This window comes from Mustela nigripes, chromosome 6 (genome assembly GCF_022355385.1).
Source record: "Mustela nigripes isolate SB6536 chromosome 6, MUSNIG.SB6536, whole genome shotgun sequence".
In the NCBI taxonomy this organism is placed as follows: Eukaryota; Metazoa; Chordata; class Mammalia; order Carnivora; family Mustelidae; genus Mustela; species Mustela nigripes.
Genome location: NC_081562.1, coordinates 120,793,749 through 120,813,199, shown reverse-complemented (window position 1 = coordinate 120,813,199; position 19,451 = coordinate 120,793,749). Strand labels below are relative to the sequence as shown.

Genomic DNA, 19,451 nt, shown 5'->3' with positions numbered 1-19,451 from the left:
TTTATGTAAAATTTACCAAATTTGTGGGACTAACAAAAATATGTATCTTTTGTCCAAACATGGTCTGAAGCTTGTCGGTGTGTGACCAGGTTGGATATGACTCATTGAGTGGTTCATAATATTCCCATTTTACCTAGGAGGTGCCCTAGTTTCCTCTGTGACTGGGTGTTCAGTATGGTCCTCCGGGAGCACAAAGCCCACTCTGCCTTTTCCAAAAAATTATCATGGGTCATAGGGAATCTGCATGTTTAATCTCCCCTGCTAATGCCAAGTTCTTTACTCTAAAGCACTCCTGTTGTCTCAATCCCATCCAATGTAGTCTGCTGTGGCTTTATTCAACCAATTACTTTTGATTTCATGACTTTCAAACCTCGGGACACCTGGATGGCATATTCGGTTCAGCATCTGGCTCCTGACTACAGCTCAGGTCATGATCTCAGGGTCGTAAGATCAAGCCCCATGTCAGGCTCTGAGGTTAGGCATGGAGCTTGCTTAAGATACTCTCTCTCTCTTTCTCCCTCTGCCGCTCCCCCCAACCTCTGCTCTAAAACAAAAAATCATGAAGATATTCAGTCCTTTACCATCAGTTTCACCATCTCTGTCTACAGAATGGATCCCATTTTCCTGTCCCACTAAAATATTTCTACTCTCAACTATAAAACCAGCTTTGAACTTGATCACTATCTTCCTTTCCCTGTCTGCTCTCACTCTTCAACACCTTGCCATCTGGCTTCCAGTAAAGCTGTTTGAGAAACAGCTATCAGTTATCAGTGACTCCAGATAACAATGGAGTTCTTACCAGATCCAATGGCATTTCACCCTATAATTTTCCTATAATTTCCTATAATTTTTCACCTTCCAGGAAGCCAGGCCATATTGTAGTCTCAGGGTTCCAGAGTGCAACAGAGAATGTAACAAAGAGCACATGCATCACCTCACCCAATCTCAAATATGCCTTATGCTCTCCAACAGTCACCTCTCTCCGTGTTACTGCTTCTACCTTCATGCCCCGCTGCTAAACTATAATCTCACCTAACCCTTGGTGCCCGGATCTCATGTCATTCCTTGTAGGACTGGATCATTAACTGTGTCAGGCTGGGGGGCTGTCCCCTCAACTCCTGAATTACAGCATTTATATGACTCTCATCAGATACTGCTTTAAGCCACAGTTACTTGGATATACACTCGCCATTTAACTGACCCAGTATACACCCTGGAAGTCGGGGAGAGTAGGTACCTCTCTATTTTAGAGAGCGGTAGAAGCTTATAGTAAAGTCAGTCCATCTCTTCACATCTCCCTAAATCCAAACTCCTGAACAGTCGCCTCACACACATATGCTGGCTTGGCCACGAGGCTGGTTTTGGCCAATGAGACATCAGCTTCACCAGCACTAACATACTCGAAATTGTTTTTTTCTGTTGCTCCCTGGAACTCTGAGATGAGTTATGAGCGAGCGTACTGGAGGATGAAAAACTATAGGACACAGAAACAGTTTTACTTCAGGTAAGCATCCCACCCACCAAACCAACCACAGGCTAGCCCAACTACCACTCTGGTTCATCAAGCTGACAGAGCACAGCAGAGCCGCTCAGCTGACCACAGACTCAGGAAAAGAAACATTTGCTCCCTGAAGTCATTAAAGTTTCTGGGGGTATACCAAAGCTGCTAGGACTCATAGAGGAATTTAGTGAAGTGTCAGGATATAGAATCGGTGCACAGAAATCAGTTGCATTTCTATACACAATAGCAAGACAGAAGAAAGAGAAACTAAGGAGTCAATCCCACTTACAATTGCAAAACCATAAGATACCTAGGAATCAATCTAACCAAAGAGACAAAGAATCTATACTCAGAAAACTACAGATTACTCATGAAAGAAATTGAGGAAGACACAAAAAAATGGAAGAGCGTTCCATGCTCATGGATTGGAAGAAAAAATATTGTGAAAATGTCTATGTTAACTAGAGCAATTACAGATTTAACGCAATCCCTATCAAAACATCTTTTTTTTAATAAGAAATGGAACAAATAATCCTAAAATTTATATGGAACCAGGAAAGAGCCCAAATAGCCAGAAGAATGTTGAAAAAGAAAATCAAGGCTGGTGGCATCACAATTCCGGACTTCGAGCTCTATTACAAAGCTGTAATCATCAAGACAGTATGGTACTGGCAAAAAACAGAAACAAAGATCAATGGAACCGAATAGAGAAAACAGAAATGGACCCTCAACTCTATGGTCAACTAATCTTCGACAAAGCAGGAAAGAATGTACAATGGAAAAAAGTCTCTTCAACAAAGGATGTTGGGAAAATTGGACAGCCACATGCAGAAAAATGAAACCGGATCATTTCCTTACACCACACAGAAAAATAGACTCCAAATGGATGAAAGACCTCAATGTGAGATAGGAATCCCTCCAAATCCTTGAGATGAACACAGGCAGCAATTTCTTCAACCTCAGCCACAGCAACTTTTTCCTAGAAACATAGCCAAAGGCAAGGGAAGGACAAAAATGAACTATTGGGACTTCATCAAGATCAAAAGCTTTTGCACAGCAAAGGAAACAGTCAACAAAACCAAAAGACAACCGACATAATGGGAGAAGATATTTGCAAATGACGTAACATATAAAAGGCTAGTGTCCAAAATCCATAAAGAAATTATCAAACTCAACACCCAAAGAACAAATAATCCAGTCAGGAAATGGGCAGAAGACATGAGCAGACATTTCTGCAAAGAAGACATCCAAGTGACCAACAGAAACATGACAAAGTGCTCAATATCACTGGGCATCAGGGAAATACAAATCAAAACCACAGTGAGATACCACCTCACACCAATCAGAGTGGCTAAAATTAACAGGAAATGACAGATGCTGGTGAGGGTGAAAAGAAAGGGGAACCCTCCTACACTGTTGGTAGGAATGCAAGCTGGTGCAGCCACTCTGGAAAACAGTATAGAGGTTCCCTACAAAGTTGAAAATAGAGCTACCCTATGACCTAGCAACTGCACTACTGGGTATTTACCCCAATGATACAATGTAGTGATTCAAAAGGGCACGTGCACCTGAATGTTTACAGCAGCAATGTCCACAACAGCCAAACTATGGAAAGAACCCAGATGTCCATCAAGAGATGAATGGATAAAGATAAATGAGTTCTGGATGATTCCACACACACTGGAATATTATGCATCCATCAAAAAAAACCCCACAAAATCTTGCCATTTGCAATGACTTGGATGGAACTAGAGGGCATTATGCTGAGTGAAATAAGTCAATTAGAGAAAGACATTAACATAAGATCTCACTGCTATGAGGAACTTGAGAAACAAGGCAGAGGATCATAGGGGAAGGGAGGGAAAAGTGAAATAAGACAAAACCAGAGAGGGAGACAAACCATAAGAGACTCTTCATCTCAGGAAACAAACTGAGGGTTGCTGGAGGGGAGGGCATGGGAAGGATGGGGTGGCTGGGGGCTGGACACTGGGGAGGGTATGTGCTATGATGAGCGCTGTGAATTGTGTAAGACGGATGAATCACCGACCTGTACCCCTGAAACAAATAATACATCCTGTGTGAATTAAAAATAAATAAATAAAATGCAAACAGCTTCAAAAAATAAAAACACAAAGTTTCTGAGGGTCTAAGGAGAGGTGTGTTAAGCGATACAGAGTATCAGGCACACTGTACTGTTCTGAAATGAGTAAAGAATTAATGGAAGTTTAACCTCTCCTTGACCATCCGATTATAATTTTTCTAGCCTAAAAACTAGAATGTTCTACATTTCTGCATGGGGTTTGTTTTGTAGAATACAACACAAAAGGTATACTTTATCTTTGACAGCATGCTGTCAAAGATAAAGTATAGGCTTCATACATGCACAGATGTGAATGTGAAACTTGGGAGGCCCCATTCTCTACCTGTAGATTTGGAGATAATTCCTGTCAATTTTCTGACGCTCAGTTTCCTTTCTGTAAAGTGGGAAAAAAAAAATCCCCACCAATCTTACAGGAGTAGAGATAATATATATTAACTACCAAATACTATATCTGGCCAATTTATTCAATAACCAAGAGATATCATATACATAAATACTAATCTAAAAATAAGGAGGTTGAAGCGGTTCTCTCTCAACCTGTGTTTCTATGCTATGACCCAGCACTCGTTCAGGCGGGGACATGGTCACGGCAAGGGTGGGGAAGGTCTGAAGTGGGAGGCAGCTGACGAGAATTCTGATGCATTTAACAGCTTCTAGATACCTTGGCTTTGGTTTGTAACATCCCTTGGCCACTCTGGGAATGTCTCCTGGTGAAACAGACCAGCATGGCAATCACAGGCTTCATTATATTTGGGGATGTTCAGTCAATGGTTACACAAAGAGGCGCCATGTGATTAACCCATCATCAGGGAACAAAACCAAAAATGTTGGAAGAAGTTGTTTAGCTTTGGCTAATTAACAGCTAACCAGATAACTGAGAAAAGTGCAGACACGGTTAACTGAGTCAAATGACTTCGCCTCAAACACTTTTCCTCTTCTACCCAAAAACAGATGAATGATTTACAAAAACAGAGCATCTGGGAAGCTTCTGGAACAACAACATGAAAGCACACTATGAATTCCTTTATGTTCAGGCCATGGAGCCTGTTTAACATAAAGGTTCATGCTACACACACACCCCCATCCCCACCAAACACGAGAGCATGCTAGTGCAAACACGCTCACTTAAGGTAAAACAACATCCTGGTTTTGGAGAAAGCAACAGAAAGAAAGAAATCCTCTTCCACGACCAGTTGCTCACCTATATACGTTCCACTGTGGTTACCAGCATATTCAGCATCTTCTGGATGGAGTATAAAAGCATACAGAACAAAAGCCAAGAAATAAAGCAGAACAGTTAGAAGCCCAGCCACAGATGCAAAAAATAAATTACTTAAAACAATTATGTAAAGCACAGCATAGAACAGCCCTCACAACGCCACTCTTAAACATAAAACGTTTTGTTTTACATTTAAGCTTCAAGTGATGTTTTAAGACATCATGCAATTTTGTGTTTCAGCCTCCTTCAGGGGTTCCTTGATGCAGTTCCAAGAAAACTGTAAAAGATCTGCCTGCACTGTTTATACTTTCCGTAGTTAAGAAAATTACAACACTTGATCCCCCAAAGTCAATTTATTTTTGTAAATCAGGCTCTTTGATAATATGTAAAATATAGCACTGACTTTAGATTAGACAAAGACGTTGAGATTAAGATACATCCTTGCTTTGGAGGGGAAGAAATTCTGTGTTGGGAAGGAATCAAGGCATACTATTTCTCTTTTTGTTTGGTTTTTGAAAAAAATGAACGGATGAAAACATTTTAAAATAAACAATGTGTTATTAATTATTCCTTGGAGTTAAGTGAAAACTGGGTTATGCATATCTTAAAAATTTAATTGAAGTAGTGGGTACTTATTACTATAGATCCCTTATCTTCACATAAATATGTTTCTGGAACTATCAGCACAGCATGTGCTGAAATCAAATAGTTGAGAAGATTCCCCTGACATCCTTATGTTAAAGAATGCCGATAGATCTGAATAACATTGAGACTACCGACAGAGACAAAAACAATGTATTATCAGATTACTTTCCTTATTTCTGCTATATGAAGCAAAAACAGTACAGTTCTCAAACAGAGTCCAACCATGAGTTTTGGTACTGTAACATCAAGATGGAAGCTTGGATATGTAATAATCTTCTATAAACTACTTGCTATATTCAATTTAACCCACACATAGTTGTACTAAATAAAATTAGTAGACTGGGGCAGGGAAGCTTTTATACATGTACCTTTAATTTCCTCTGAGAAGCACAAAGAAAATGAGAAAGGAAATGATTAAATGTGCAGAAAATACAATTAAAAGGAGGAAGAAGATGCATCTGAGGGAGGAAAAAAAAATCTACCTACCACACTCAACTGTTTCCTCATCTTAGAAAAGCCAAAGGGGAAAAAGAAATGTATTTTAAATATTTCAAAATTATTAGTCAACAAACAGAATTCATGATAAACTACGTTTTAGACTGCACTGTAGTCCTGGTCTGAAAAGAATACATACACTAAAGCAGTAAAAGCGCAAAGCCTTCATTCAGCTTATTAAATGCCCAAATGGGAAAAATAATAAGGAAAAAAAAATTCCAAAGTAATACGTTCAATGGGGGATTATTTTCATAGGACATTTCTGTTTATAAACTAATCTGTTTAACACTTAGAATATATATTTAGAAACAACCCTTAAAATGCCCTTAAAATGTCTCAATATCCTGTAAATTTAACAGTATTATCAATTTATTACACATATGAAATGAGTCAGGAAGAGCCCCTTTACTTCATTCTGGCTACAGTATTAATAAGAGGTATTTTAAAGAATAATTCTAAAAATCACTAATTGCTACTAATAGGAAAGAAATTTAAGAGTTCCGTGTGACTGAGGACACTCGCCTTCAGTTAAAGGTGGAAAAAGAATTGGCAATTCAATAGAAGCAAAGTCGAACCACAAGTCAAGGTAGAACACATTTTGCTATGAGACTTTGGAGAACAAATAGAGCTGATGGGGACAGTTTTCCGCTCACTCCTCTCTCCAAACTATAGAGTGGCAGTCAAAGAAAACACTTAGGAGAGTGTGTGCACCACCACTGTATTTTTCTTTTTCAAATACCTATGGGTCCTCCAACTGGATTGGATCTATTTGAACATATTCTATTGAACATATTCTATTGATATTGAATAGAATACTGAAATAGAATATTGAACATATTCTATTCAAATAGGATCTATTTGAAATATTCGCAAAAATGACAAGCAAATCGTTATTATTTGGGCTCGTATTGAGCATCACCCAAGCTGTGAATTTATTTACACTCATTACCTTCGTAGCTTTGAAATGCCACGTCCATCTAAAACAAATTAGCAGAAAATGAATAATGAACTATGTGATACGGATTAGCCGAGCCAAGCAACCAGGCTTAGGAAAAATAATACGAGCAGAGTCTGCAATCGCAGACACCCCACCACAAAGCGGGTTATTAAACAGAAGGTGTATTTTCTTCTGTATTCTTCAGAAGGTGTATTTTCTGAAGGAACAACAGGATTGAATGAGTGTTGCACCCTGATTAAAGAACCAGTGTCAAGTCCAACAGATTTTATCATCTGATTAAAAAGCCATGTCTCTCACACCCATGTGCATAAGAACAAAAATTAAAACACCAAGGTCAACCCACAATAAAAACAAACATCTCCATGTCACAAATAGTACGGCATGTTCCCTATTCTAATAATCTAATAAAAGGTGGTGAATATGCTGTGTACATTCTCAGAAGAGTGTTTCTTCCATGCTCTAAGTAGGAAGAGAAGCTCTTTTTTGTGGGATAACCCACATGCATATCTACCTCCAAGCCAGCAGCAAGCTTCATGGACAGCCGCAAGGAAAAGCAAAGAGCACCTTTCCTTACACTTAGCAAGTCTGAACAAAGAGGAAAACATAGAAAAGGTTGATTTCAGAGACATTTGGGACAACTGCACGATTCTGAACTATATTCTTAACGAAGGCACTGTTCTGTATACACTAAATGCATAAACACACTGAATTCTCGCACCGCTCCACGAAGCCAGTACTGTTCCCTCCATGTCACAGATGGCAACCAGAGGGACAGAGAAATGAAGCACTCTGAAACAGGGACCCACACAATCTGGCTTCAGAGTTTGCGTTTTTAAGTACCATGCTATACAATCAAGCCAAAATCACTCTTTAGTTACTCTAACTGTATGCTAGGAAATACAAGTTGGTGGTGGTGGCGGTCGGGGGGCGGGGGGGGAGTCAAAAAAGTTAATTTCAAGCTTCCTGTCTGCTCTCCATACCCTCCCAGCACACCAGCCTCTTGTCTCTTCCCCCAAAGCCTGACCCTCCCCGGCCTAAAAGGAGTTCACTCTCCAATCTTCAAGCACTGACGAGCAAGACAGGAAAACTACAGAACCACAGAAGAGAAGCCAAGAAGGGCACAGAGAGTAATTGTGGCTGTCTTCAGAGAACGGAGTGGCGATGCTTCGGCAAGATGAGCCCCACGCAAGAGGGCAGGGGGAGATTCTCCATGCTGCTGGCCGCCAGCTCCTCTGAGCAGGGCAACGTCAGATACTCTGGGCAGTTGGAGACATTGTGTCTTTATAGGTGTGTGATCGCATTTACAGGGTCAAAGCTGTGCTTTCTTCTACCTCCCTCTACCCACATCAACCTTCCTAAAAGTCTGCCATAACCTGTGACCACAGAGTACACCCTTAATAGTTAATCAGCCCTTTCTCTCCTGCATAGCATTGGGTTCCCAAGACAAAGGCAAGAGACAGTATGGCTTGGAACCCTTCAAATGGAAAAGCGAAAAGCTGTACCTTCTGAGAGTGTTCTAGAAAGAGTATCTTCAATTTATATAAGAAGAACACAGTCGACTGAGATGAAAAGTGAGCAATAATAATTAGGCCATCACCTCAACCATCTCCTGACATAAACAGTCAGACATACAGTTTACAGCCTAATTCATCTGCACCTCTGTCCACACAAACTCTGAACTTTGGCATTTTCCAAAGAATATCAGTAAATATTGGGGTCGGGGGGCTACTTTCAGTATTTTTTAAAACCCCCTATGTTTCTGTTAACACAAAACCCCACCAATATTAAGAAATATTTGACAGAGTTTTAGGCATACAAATTTAATATAAGAACATAAGCAACCTACTTGTTAATTTCTTAATTAACTTTATATATGAGCACACTAAATAATTACTGTTTAAGGGGCACCTGGGTGGCTCAGTGGGTGAAAGTCTCTGCTTTCAGCTCAGGTCATGATCCCAGGGTCCTGGGATCGGGCTCTCTGCTCAGCAGGGAGCCTGCTTCCTCCTCTCTTTCCACCTGCCTGTCTGCCTACTTGTGATCTTTGTCTGTCAAATAAAAAATAAATAAATCTTAAAAAAAAAAATTACTGGTTAAGATGCCAGGAGAAAGGAGCTTACTCAGTTTGAATAGTTGTAACAACCTAGAACATTGTATATATATATTATTCTCAAATGCTTGGCCTTCCAAAACATTGACACCATGAAGAGTGAATTTGCTCATTCCGTGTTTAAACTGTACTGTTGGTAGATTGTGATCTTCAACCCACGAAATGCTTGTCTTTGAGAGGACTTGGTTATATGCTGCTTGAATGGACACCTCTGGCTCCAGTTAAATATTTTCTCTTGTACCCATACGACAGCAGTGACATTTGGTTAAAACAGATTCTAAGATACAGTATTTTGTATTTTTACCTTCAAATCTTTAAAAAAAAAAATCATACCTTCAGGATTTTTTTTTAATTACAAAAATTCTGTAAGAACTGTTTTGTAAAAGAAAAATTTTTAATGGATATTATTCAATCAGCAGTATGATATCTTTTAAGGTATTTATACTTCAATAACTAAAAAAAGAAACTAAGCACCATAAACAAAAATCATACCGGAATCTTCTCCTGTAACATACACTACTTGAATAAGAGGAGGTTTTTCTGCAAACCCTGTAAACTAGATTTAAAATGTTATATACTGTTGAAGTCTAAGTTACTAATGTTTGTATTATTAGGAAGACAAAAACTTATAAAGTTTAATTTCAACAGAAACGGAACAAAAGCATTTTAATTAATCAAAGAAAATCATATTTCTTTTTGAAGGTTAGGTAAGATCATATTGCTTTATATATGCAACTGAACTATAAAAAAATAAGCTTTTGGCAGAAAAATCACAGAGTACTTTCAGTAATATCGACACAAAAATTGCAAGCTGCCAAATGGCTGTCCTTAAAACTTCTATACGTTACTTAAGACATAAGACAGGCTTTAAACTAATTTCCAAAACACTTAACCTGTGTCTTTCATGTAAAAATCTAAAAGTCGGTCATGTCAAAGAGAACTGATCAGACTTCTAGGCTGTTCTGTCTCTATTACTAAGGTAAATCCATTATGTGAGAGCCTCTCATCGGATGATGGAGAAAGGGAGGGAACACAGAATTCTATTACCAATTTCTTTGTTGGAGGAGGAAGTGGGGAAGAGTCCCCTCTACCAAGCTTCTAAGATTCATTTACGCTTTAGTTTTAAGAGTGCATATTTTTAAGGAATGTTTAATTACAAGAGGCAGATTATTTTGTTCGAGAAGCCTATTTTCTCAATCTGTATCAGATATGCCAAGATTCTTGAGGGGAGGAAATAACCAAGCATTAAGATGAATACCACAGTTTGGCGTAAAGATGCCAGCTTTAAAGCCTGAAGATGTCAGTTTTATGGCTCCTGTCTTTATCTACCACGGAGTCAGGATCTATAGCTCGAGTCCACATAAATGCCTTCTCCAGTCCTTTCTGACTTTGATCTTGACATTGACTGAACCCTTAAATTTCCAGAGCTTTTCCTCCATGCGAACTTGAGTTATGATGATATACCGTGAGTCAAATAAAGAGTAAGACCACAGTAATGCAGGCAATTATTCTCTGAAAGAAGTTAACTGGCTAATATGATACATATTATTATCTGATTGAAGTCATTATTCTAAATTCACTGTTTAACATAATCTCATAGGTTTTAAGCGCACTTGTACAATTTAGTGCCAAAAATTATCAATATGACTATTTTATAATAAATTTATAAAACACCAGCATGACAGAATTATTTCTCTTTTAAAATATTTACATTAAATTAGAAACGTTTCTTAAAACCTAGTTTATGAATTATTATTCAAAGTCATATAAATAAAAGATTTTATGTTAACTTTCTGTTTTTCTTCATAATGTTATTCTGTAGTTTAGCAAAGGACAAGATGGATGTCCTATCCTAAAAATCTTCTAGGTACCAAATGTTGAAGTCCAGAAAGTGTTGGGTTAGATGGCCTTTATAGTTTACAAGGGTAGTTATGTAAAGAATCACTATCAGATACACAGATTACAGAACAAAGTGAACAAAGTGCTTTTAAATGACCTTAAAAATATTCAGAACCAGTATAATAATTTTTGCAAAACTTTGGAGTTCAGGGGTTTAGGATAAAACATTAAAAAAAAAAAAAAACTTCAAATGGAACTCTGATTATTTGACAATAAAAGTACTAACTTTCTATTTAAGTTTCATAGACACAGACTGTCTCTCTGAATAAGGCCACATTTACTACACACTAGTGATCTGGATAATGTTGACCCGATTTGTTTTTATTTAAAAATAGAGAACATCCCTATATGAGAACCACCAATACACGAATGTCCATGAATTAAGTCTAATTTTAAAAAAAAATAGAAAAGAAGGAAAGGAAGTGTGGATGGGAATCAGTAAACATTCCTAAATCGTCTTCAAGAGGCAGCAGAAACAAAACAAAACAAAAAAACAAACAGAAAACAAAAAACCCTAAAACATCCAGATAAGGACATGTTAGTAATTTTGGAATATTTTTCAGAGTCAAATATTAAAGACTATCACATAAAAACTCCTCTTATTACCAGACAAACATTGCCCATTATAATTAAAAAAAGCCCACAAACACTCCTTCTGACATTCACACACATTTATACTGCAACTAGTTTTAGGAGAGCTGTTAGAAAGACAATATACACATTTTATGTAGGTTTTTTTTTTTTTTTAAGAAACACATTTATAAAAACAAGTAAATGAAAATTCACAATTCTACCAACTGGACATCTCTAAGTGGCCTAAGACTCAAACAAATTGGGAGTAGGATTCAGATTAGAATAGAATCACACTGATTTCCTTCTCGTGTGACACACATTGTAACCCCCAGGCACCAAATGTGTAAAGAAGCCTGCAGGACCCCAATTTAGAAATCCCTCCAAGGGCCAGGGAGGTGGCCGCCGCGGAGGCTCTGCCAGCAAAAACTCATCGCAACTTAGGAACGATGCAACCTCTGGTTAAACTGTGCACTTTCCGATGTCACAATCCATGCGGCATTCTATGACAAGGGGGTTTTCCTTCGGCCCAGACTCAACGGAGCAAGAACAAGCAGGCTTTTGAATCAGTGCTCCACCTGAAGTATCCGCTTGCTTGTGAGATTTATACTATACTCGACCGTAGTTTGGCTCTCTTAAACTGTAATTGCTGAGCGATACGCGTCGACAAACTGACAGAAATAACAGGAGATGTGAAAAATGCGACAATACTAAAACCAGATGTTGGGGTAAGATTCCAGCACCATTTTACTTGTGCGTTCGTCTTTTAATGGACAATCTCTGTACTGAAAACAAAAGGCTTTTTTTTTTTTTTTTTAACTCTTAAAAATACCTAGAACCATGAAATGTTTAGGGAGATGGAGGAGGAAATTTATGGGATGGGGACTTGACAGGGCTGAGGGGGCGGGGCGTAGAGGGGAAGCTGAGACAACAGGAGTGTGAGGGAGGAAAAGAAGGCAGCCCGACCCGCACTATCTTTCTCTCAGTAACCCTACCTCCTCCTTTTCCTGCACTTGTTTTGTTTTAATCCTTTCTTGTAACAACTCCAAACAGGCGTGTTGAAGGTCAGAGTTACTCTGATTTCTGGACAAGCAAGGAGCTAAGAACAAGAACAACTCTTCTCAGGCCCAAGTGCCTTTGTGCCCAGGAAAGTAGCAGATTTCCTTCCCCTGATTTTACCAAGAAGTGTCTTACCCGAACCTTCTAGGTTTGGAGGAATAAAAGCGTTGCATTTGAGGTTACATTTATAAGAACACCCACGTTCAGAAGTCAAGAAGGGTAGCCTTGCTAGTTAGCTGCTTAAAGTGTGAGTCATGGGTTTATTACAAACAACCACAAACACCCCCTTTCTTCAAAAGATTCGCTTAAATATTCTACTGCGCGTTTCTTATTTGGTTGCCGTGAAATGATGATCCGAAAGCCATCACAAGGCACCACGAGCTCTCGTCCTCCCACAAACACCTGCTTTAATAGTCAAAAATAAACAGCGAGATTTAGTTACTCTGCATTTTTATGAACAAACTTACATGATTTCCTGTTGGAAACTTTCAAGGGCTGAACTAGTATTTCTGGTCGTCTCAGAGCCAATCTCCTGGGGGAAAAAGAAAGTCAATGCCTATCAATTTTCAGTACAGATCCAAGATTAATATAACACCAAAATATTAAAAGTCCCAAGGGAGGGGGGAACAGGAAGCCAGGGGGTAAAAATGAACACAATGCAATCTATTCAAATTAAAAAATAAATCCCCTCCTTTTCAAATTTTTATAAGTCATCCCCACTCCAAAATCACTCTTCTTTCCCCACCATCTTTCACATCAATAGAGTTTCAGACATTAATGTGCTATTTTTCCAGTTGCTTCATCACAAAAACCGAATATGACCGGGTCCTGTCGTATTATTTTTGGTCATTATTCATCCTTAGTTAGACAAAACAGAAATCCAAACCTGAGGGATAAAGGATTCTAAAGCAAGGTTTTAGTGCTCCTTTTATCACAACTCTCTTCCACTGCTATTTTGCAGAGAACAAAAGGTCATTTGAAGAGAGACCACTATTCGCGCGCCAGCAGCTCACCTTTCCTGGAAATGCTTTGAGGGAATCAAGCCTGCCCTGGGATTGGCATCATCCGCGTGCTTTGCCTGCCACCACGTTGCATCATCCTGGCTCATAATCTGAAGAATATCTCCCTTTTTGAAAGAAAGCCCAGCTTCCTTACATGGAATTGCTTTATCCTCATTAGGGTCATAGTCAAAGAGGGCTTTGATAAACATCTGGAAGAGAGTTTCATTTAAAAGGAATAAATATTGGGGCGCCTGGGTGGCTCAGTGGTTAAGCCGCTGCCTTCGGCTCAGGTCATGATCTCAGGGTCCTGGGATCGAGTCCCGCATCGGGCTCTCTGCTCAGCAGGGAGCCTGCTTCCTCCTCTCTCTCTCTCTCTGCCTGCCTCTCTGCCTACTTGTGATTTCTCTCTGTCAAATAAATAAATAAAATCTTTAAAAAAAAAAATAAAAAATAAAAAAAAAAATAAAAGGAATAAATATTAAATAAATAAATAAATAAATGGGAAAGGGCCAAGATTCTTCTTTGATTTAAGGATACTTTTTTTTTTTTAAAGAAAAAAGAATAATTTTTATTTTATTTTTTAAAAAAGATTTTATTTATTTATTTATGAGAGAGAGAGAGAGAGAGAGCATGAGAGCATCAAGGGGGAGGAGGGAAGGCAGAGGGAGAAGCAGGCTCCCCGCTGAGCAGAGAGCCCGTTGTGGGACACGATCCCAGGACTCTGGGATCAAGACCCGAGCAGAAGACAGATGCTTAACCGACTGAGCCAAACAGGTGTCCCCCCCCCCCCCAAAAAATGACTTTTTTCTCAAAAAGAGAATATGAAAATGAATTCACTGTGACAACGAGGATGGGAAAACATTAGCACCCGCCACCGCCAATAAAACAAAAACAAAAAAGGATTTTTTAAGGAATGATTACCTTGCCTTCTTTAGATGGAGTCTCCTCTTTGATGCTGGGTATAATCTTAAAGGTAATTGCTCCCTGAGACTGAGCCTGGTAACAGAGGAAAGACTTATCAGAGAACTTCTAGAGCCCAGGAGAAGGAAAGCAAAATAGATAGAAAAGGGAATGATGCTGAAAATTTATAAGCTTGAGGTTTCTACTCTTAGATAAACCAAACTGAGAAAACTATTTTTGTAGAAATTCCTGCAATATGAGAAAGCACTTGAGCTCAAGTAAGTTAAAAAACACGAAACGCTAAATGCACTTGACCTTCAGTGCACTTTCAAAATGTATCCGCATCCATGCTAAGCTACTTCAAAACAGAAGCACAGAATCTGCAGACTGCCTGATACAGACAATATTAAGGATGATGTGCAAAGTTCAGATGATACATTTTAGTAGTGGCATCCATGTTTTTAGGAATACCTGTACTGTCAGCAATGCAGTTGTATAATTCACTATATAATACACACACACACACTCACTCACTCACTCACACACACACACAATTAGCTGCAATGCTCAGCAGAAAAAAATAACGAGCATTCACTGCTATTAGTGAGTAAAATGCCAAATGTAATAGGTTAATTAAAAGACAAAAAGATTAACTATTAATTTAATTAAAGCAAGCAACAACAATACAGGCCATTCTTTTGCGACCGTCTCAGACCAGAGCAGATGTCCCTTTCATACCCTCTCATGTCTTTCTCGGTTTCTTTTTAGCATTTCTCCTAACCGTACGAAGTAATCATTTATATGGTTATTTCTTAGTATCTGTTATCCCTGCTAAATTCTAAGCTCCACGAAAGCACTAAGTATCTGGCACATACTGGAGAGGAAGGAAGGAAAAAAGAAAAGAGGAAGATGCCATCAGGCAGAGGAGAGGAAGGACACAGGAAGGAGAGGGTAGGGGAAGAGAGAGAGAGAGACAAGGGAGACTGGGTACTATCTCTGAGGTGCACTATCGTAAACCAGGGCTCTGTTCTGGGGGCAGCTGAGAGGAAGCCCTGATTTGTATTGTTTGTCAACGTCCATGGGCCACAGCCAACTTCCATTTACCAGTGGAAGCCCCTGAAAGCCCAGCTGGGAAAAGCTGCAGAGAAATCAGCTCTTGCAAATGTAAGGCAGCAGCACCAGGACAGAGACTCCAGTAAAAAGGGGGTTTAACAGTGTAAGTATCAAAATTTTCGAGCAGGAGTGATTTCAAACAGGTAATATCACTGTTATTACTTATCATAAAATAACAGACAAATCTTAAGAATTCAAAGAATACTGAACTGCAATGGGGAAAGAAAGCAAGTCTTCTCTATAATCTTTTCCCATTCTACAATGTGTGTGTGTGTGTGTGTGTGCGCGCATGCGTGCATGTGTTAATGTGTTCAAAGCCCTTAGAACAGTATCATTAAGCGCTCGACCACTGTAAGAATTACTAGGATTACAAGTCATATAGATCTACCAGCCATTGTGATTGCCATCATGTGGATGAGTGATTAGTCAATCAGTGCAACCCTCTTGCTATTTCTAAGTATTTTGTACAATCTTGCTCATATAGTACGCTTGCCAAATTATTTCCCATGGGTTAATTCCCAACAACTGAACTTCTTGATTAAAGGGTATGCAAATTTAAAATTCGAATGGTAGACAGCCATCTCATAAGATCTACTAAATTCATCCCACCACTGGAAACATATGAGTAGGGCTACATGCCCAGACTCTAGCCATTATCAGGCTTTCAAATCCCTCTAATCCAGTATTTTTCAGACCTCATGTTTTCTTTTGTAAACCTTTCTATAAATATTTTTTCTCTGATGTTTGTGAACTTTTTACACATTAAAATACCTCCTATCATATATATGGACAATATTTTTCCTAAGTGTCATGTGGTCTTTCAGGTAACATATGGCATCTTTTTCCATACAGAAAGTTTTCAATTCCTGCCATCACCTCAGTTATCTTTCTATTTGAATTTCACATCAAGTTTAAAAAGTCTTCCTTTACTTTTAAATATTTTAAAAAGTCAAATTCATTGGGATTTGTTTTGGGTATAGTGTAAAATAGGCACTTTCTTTTTTATAACTGAATCATCAATGTATCCAGTACCATTTATGAAATGACTTCCTGGTTTTCCCATGGATTTAAAATGCCATCTTAATCACATACTAAATATTCATATATACGGCGGTCTGCTGGAAGATACGAAACTCTTTTTCTGTATGTTTACATTTTCATACATTAAAAGCAACAAGTCTCCCTCATTTTATCCTTACAAATGAACTGGAAAATTAATACTGCCAAGGCCTCAAATAATTTTGTTCTGTTTTAGATTTCACGAGGCATCTAAATCAGTCTCACTGTTTTAGATACCTAGAAAGCATAGCCAAGAGTCTGCCCATGTCCATGGGAGAAGGAAAAAGAAAAATTCATCACGAGTAACAGAGTAGATGCCGTCTCTTAAGTGCCTATTTGAGACAGGCCCTGAAATAAACTCTTTATATACATGAGTCATTTAATCCTCAAAACACTGAGGCCATGAGGTATTTAACCTCTTCTTGCTCTCATTCCGTAAATGAAAACGCCAGCACAATGCAGAGAGTACGGTAATTTCCAAGGACTTACAGGGATTAAGTAATAAAGCTGGGATTACAGCTCTGGACAGCTAAATCCAAATTCTGCATTTGTAACCAAGTCTGAAACATACTAATTCAATTTCATTTTTATTGCAAGTTTAAAATACATTTTCAGCTTACCAAAATCTGAATTATTTCCTCGGGCCTTTTATCCTCGACTGGAATCCCATTCACTTCCCTAAGTTCATCACCAACATGTATAAGACCTGAGAAGTAGCAAATTGGATAAATTAGCTGAGTTACCTATGAAAAAACCGCAATTCTCAACTGTGTCCATACTCCGAGCATTGTTTGGTGCCCCGAATACATGAGGACACTTTTAGGCTTCTCTGGTTTCAGATCCCGTGCCTCTAAACAGCAATGAATCAAAGACTACCACGTTATAATGCTGCCAAAGAAATAACATCAGCAGCGCAGCCTTTGTCTAGAAACGTGTATTATTTTCACCTAACAAAAGAATTTTTATCTTGTTTTAAAGGCTGCACATATGCAGTCATCCTTTTCGAATCAGGAACACTTGAAACAGACTCTAATATCACTCTGGAAGCCCATGTAAACGGAGATTGTAAAGTTGAGTGAGATGTATCATGTATTTCAACAGGTTTTCACAGTTCAGCACAGAGCAAAGTATCTTACTGTTTTTGATGTATTACATCAAAAAATCGTTATCCTCTTAATTACATGTTGGAAATGTTGCCCATGAAATGCAACATGACTTGTTCACGTGGCTGGTGCTGAAACCCTTACCACTTCTCTCCCTCTTTTTTTAAAAAAATGCTTACCACTTCTATCCGCAGCGCCTCCTCTCATGATTCTAGCCACAACGATGGCTCCAGTCTGCTCGTCTTTCTTAATGGTAGCTCCCTTTGAAGGAAAACAAAAAAAAAAGTACCTGTGGGTAAAGGTGTGCACTGGGTGGTAGGAAAGGGAGCAGAAATAAGGACATTTATCCGGAAAAAGTGAAAACAATTACACAAAAATTAAAGGTACGAGGCAGGAGGAACAGACACCATGCCCCTCATCGTACAAACATTCCTGACTTGGAAAGATTTTCTATCAGACACAACCTCTCCAGTTTTCAGCACCATTTAAGGATTTTTCAAGTCTTTAACCTCTTCAACACAATGAAAAATACAAATATCTTTTTTTCCATTATAATGCCTTGTATTTGAATATGATTTGTTTTTACCCCCTGACAGCATCTGCTCATCTCACTTTGTCTTTCTAATACCCCATGAAGAAGGTGGGCTCCACTGAGATTAAGTGAATACAAAAATCTCCTATAAACTAGAAAACTGAAACCCAGATCAACTGGCTTTTAGTTTCAGGATCCTTCATTACACTACTATGGTAAAAGAACTCAGCCATAATGACAAAAAAAGAGAAAAATTAAACTCCGAAATTAGTCATGTTTCTTGCCTAGTGGTAAGATAAACTAATGGAGAGAAGATCTGTTACTCCAAGGTCTTCACGTACTAGGACTGCACTTGGTACAAAGAGAACCAACATTCTGGCAGAAGATTAGGAAACAATTTCAAAAAGGATCCAGAAAGTCTTCACTTATGGATGTTCAGAAGCAAATTAACTGAATGTTGCTTTATAAGAACATCAGGCACAAATGGTTACTTTGAACACCTTTTTATGACTTTCCTTCGAAGAAACTGGCATCGGTGTAGGAAAGCATTCTACAATGGCAACACACATCGAAAAAGATGCACGTTAGATCATGGCAGAATTCACTGGAAAAAGAAAGTCGCATTTTTCTCACATCAATACACACGTGTGTATCATTAAAAAAGGTATGTAAACAAAATTAGGAATACATTTATAATAAATATATTTTCTATGACAACTATCAGATACCTAATAATGGTTAAAAAAATCAAATACTTAAGTGATCAGATTTTGTGACATTTTTCTTCACCAAGCATGTGGTCATGTCCAAAGATTTAAATGAGCATCTCTCCACAATCGTAAACACCAGACCCATAAAGACCCGTCATTAACTTACTGTTAATGGTAAGTTCTGCTTTTCTTTAAAGTTTACTTATAGCCAAGATCACCAGAAATGTATTATTTTTTTTTTCTCCTAAATGTATTTTTTTTTAATTTTTTTATTTTTTATAAACATATATTTTTATCCCCAGGGGTACAGGTCTGTGAATCACCAGGTTTACACACTTCACAGCACTCACCAAATCACATACCCTCCCCAATGTCCATAATCCCACCCCCTTCTCCCAAGCCCCCTCCCCCCGGCAACCCTCAGTTTGTTTTGTGAGATTAAAAGTCACTTATGGTTTGTCTCCCTCCCAATCCCA

The 19,451-nt window shown here is 38.5% G+C and overlaps 1 protein-coding gene across 3 annotated transcripts in view; it reads right to left on the bottom strand.

Annotated features, from left to right (window-relative positions):
* MPP7 (MAGUK p55 scaffold protein 7) overlaps nt 1-19,451 on the bottom strand; it is a 286,825-nt gene that overhangs the window by 67,372 nt on the left and 200,002 nt on the right. For all 3 annotated transcript variants that reach the window (XM_059404113.1, XM_059404112.1, XM_059404111.1), the window contains 5 exons: nt 17,913-17,994; nt 17,251-17,336; nt 14,480-14,554; nt 13,571-13,767; nt 13,025-13,089 (listed from right to left, as the gene is read on the bottom strand). In XM_059404113.1, coding sequence (XP_059260096.1) covers nt 13,025-13,089; nt 13,571-13,767; nt 14,480-14,554; nt 17,251-17,336; nt 17,913-17,994 — 505 coding nt within the window. The remainder of the gene's footprint in view (nt 1-13,024; nt 13,090-13,570; nt 13,768-14,479; nt 14,555-17,250; nt 17,337-17,912; nt 17,995-19,451) is intronic.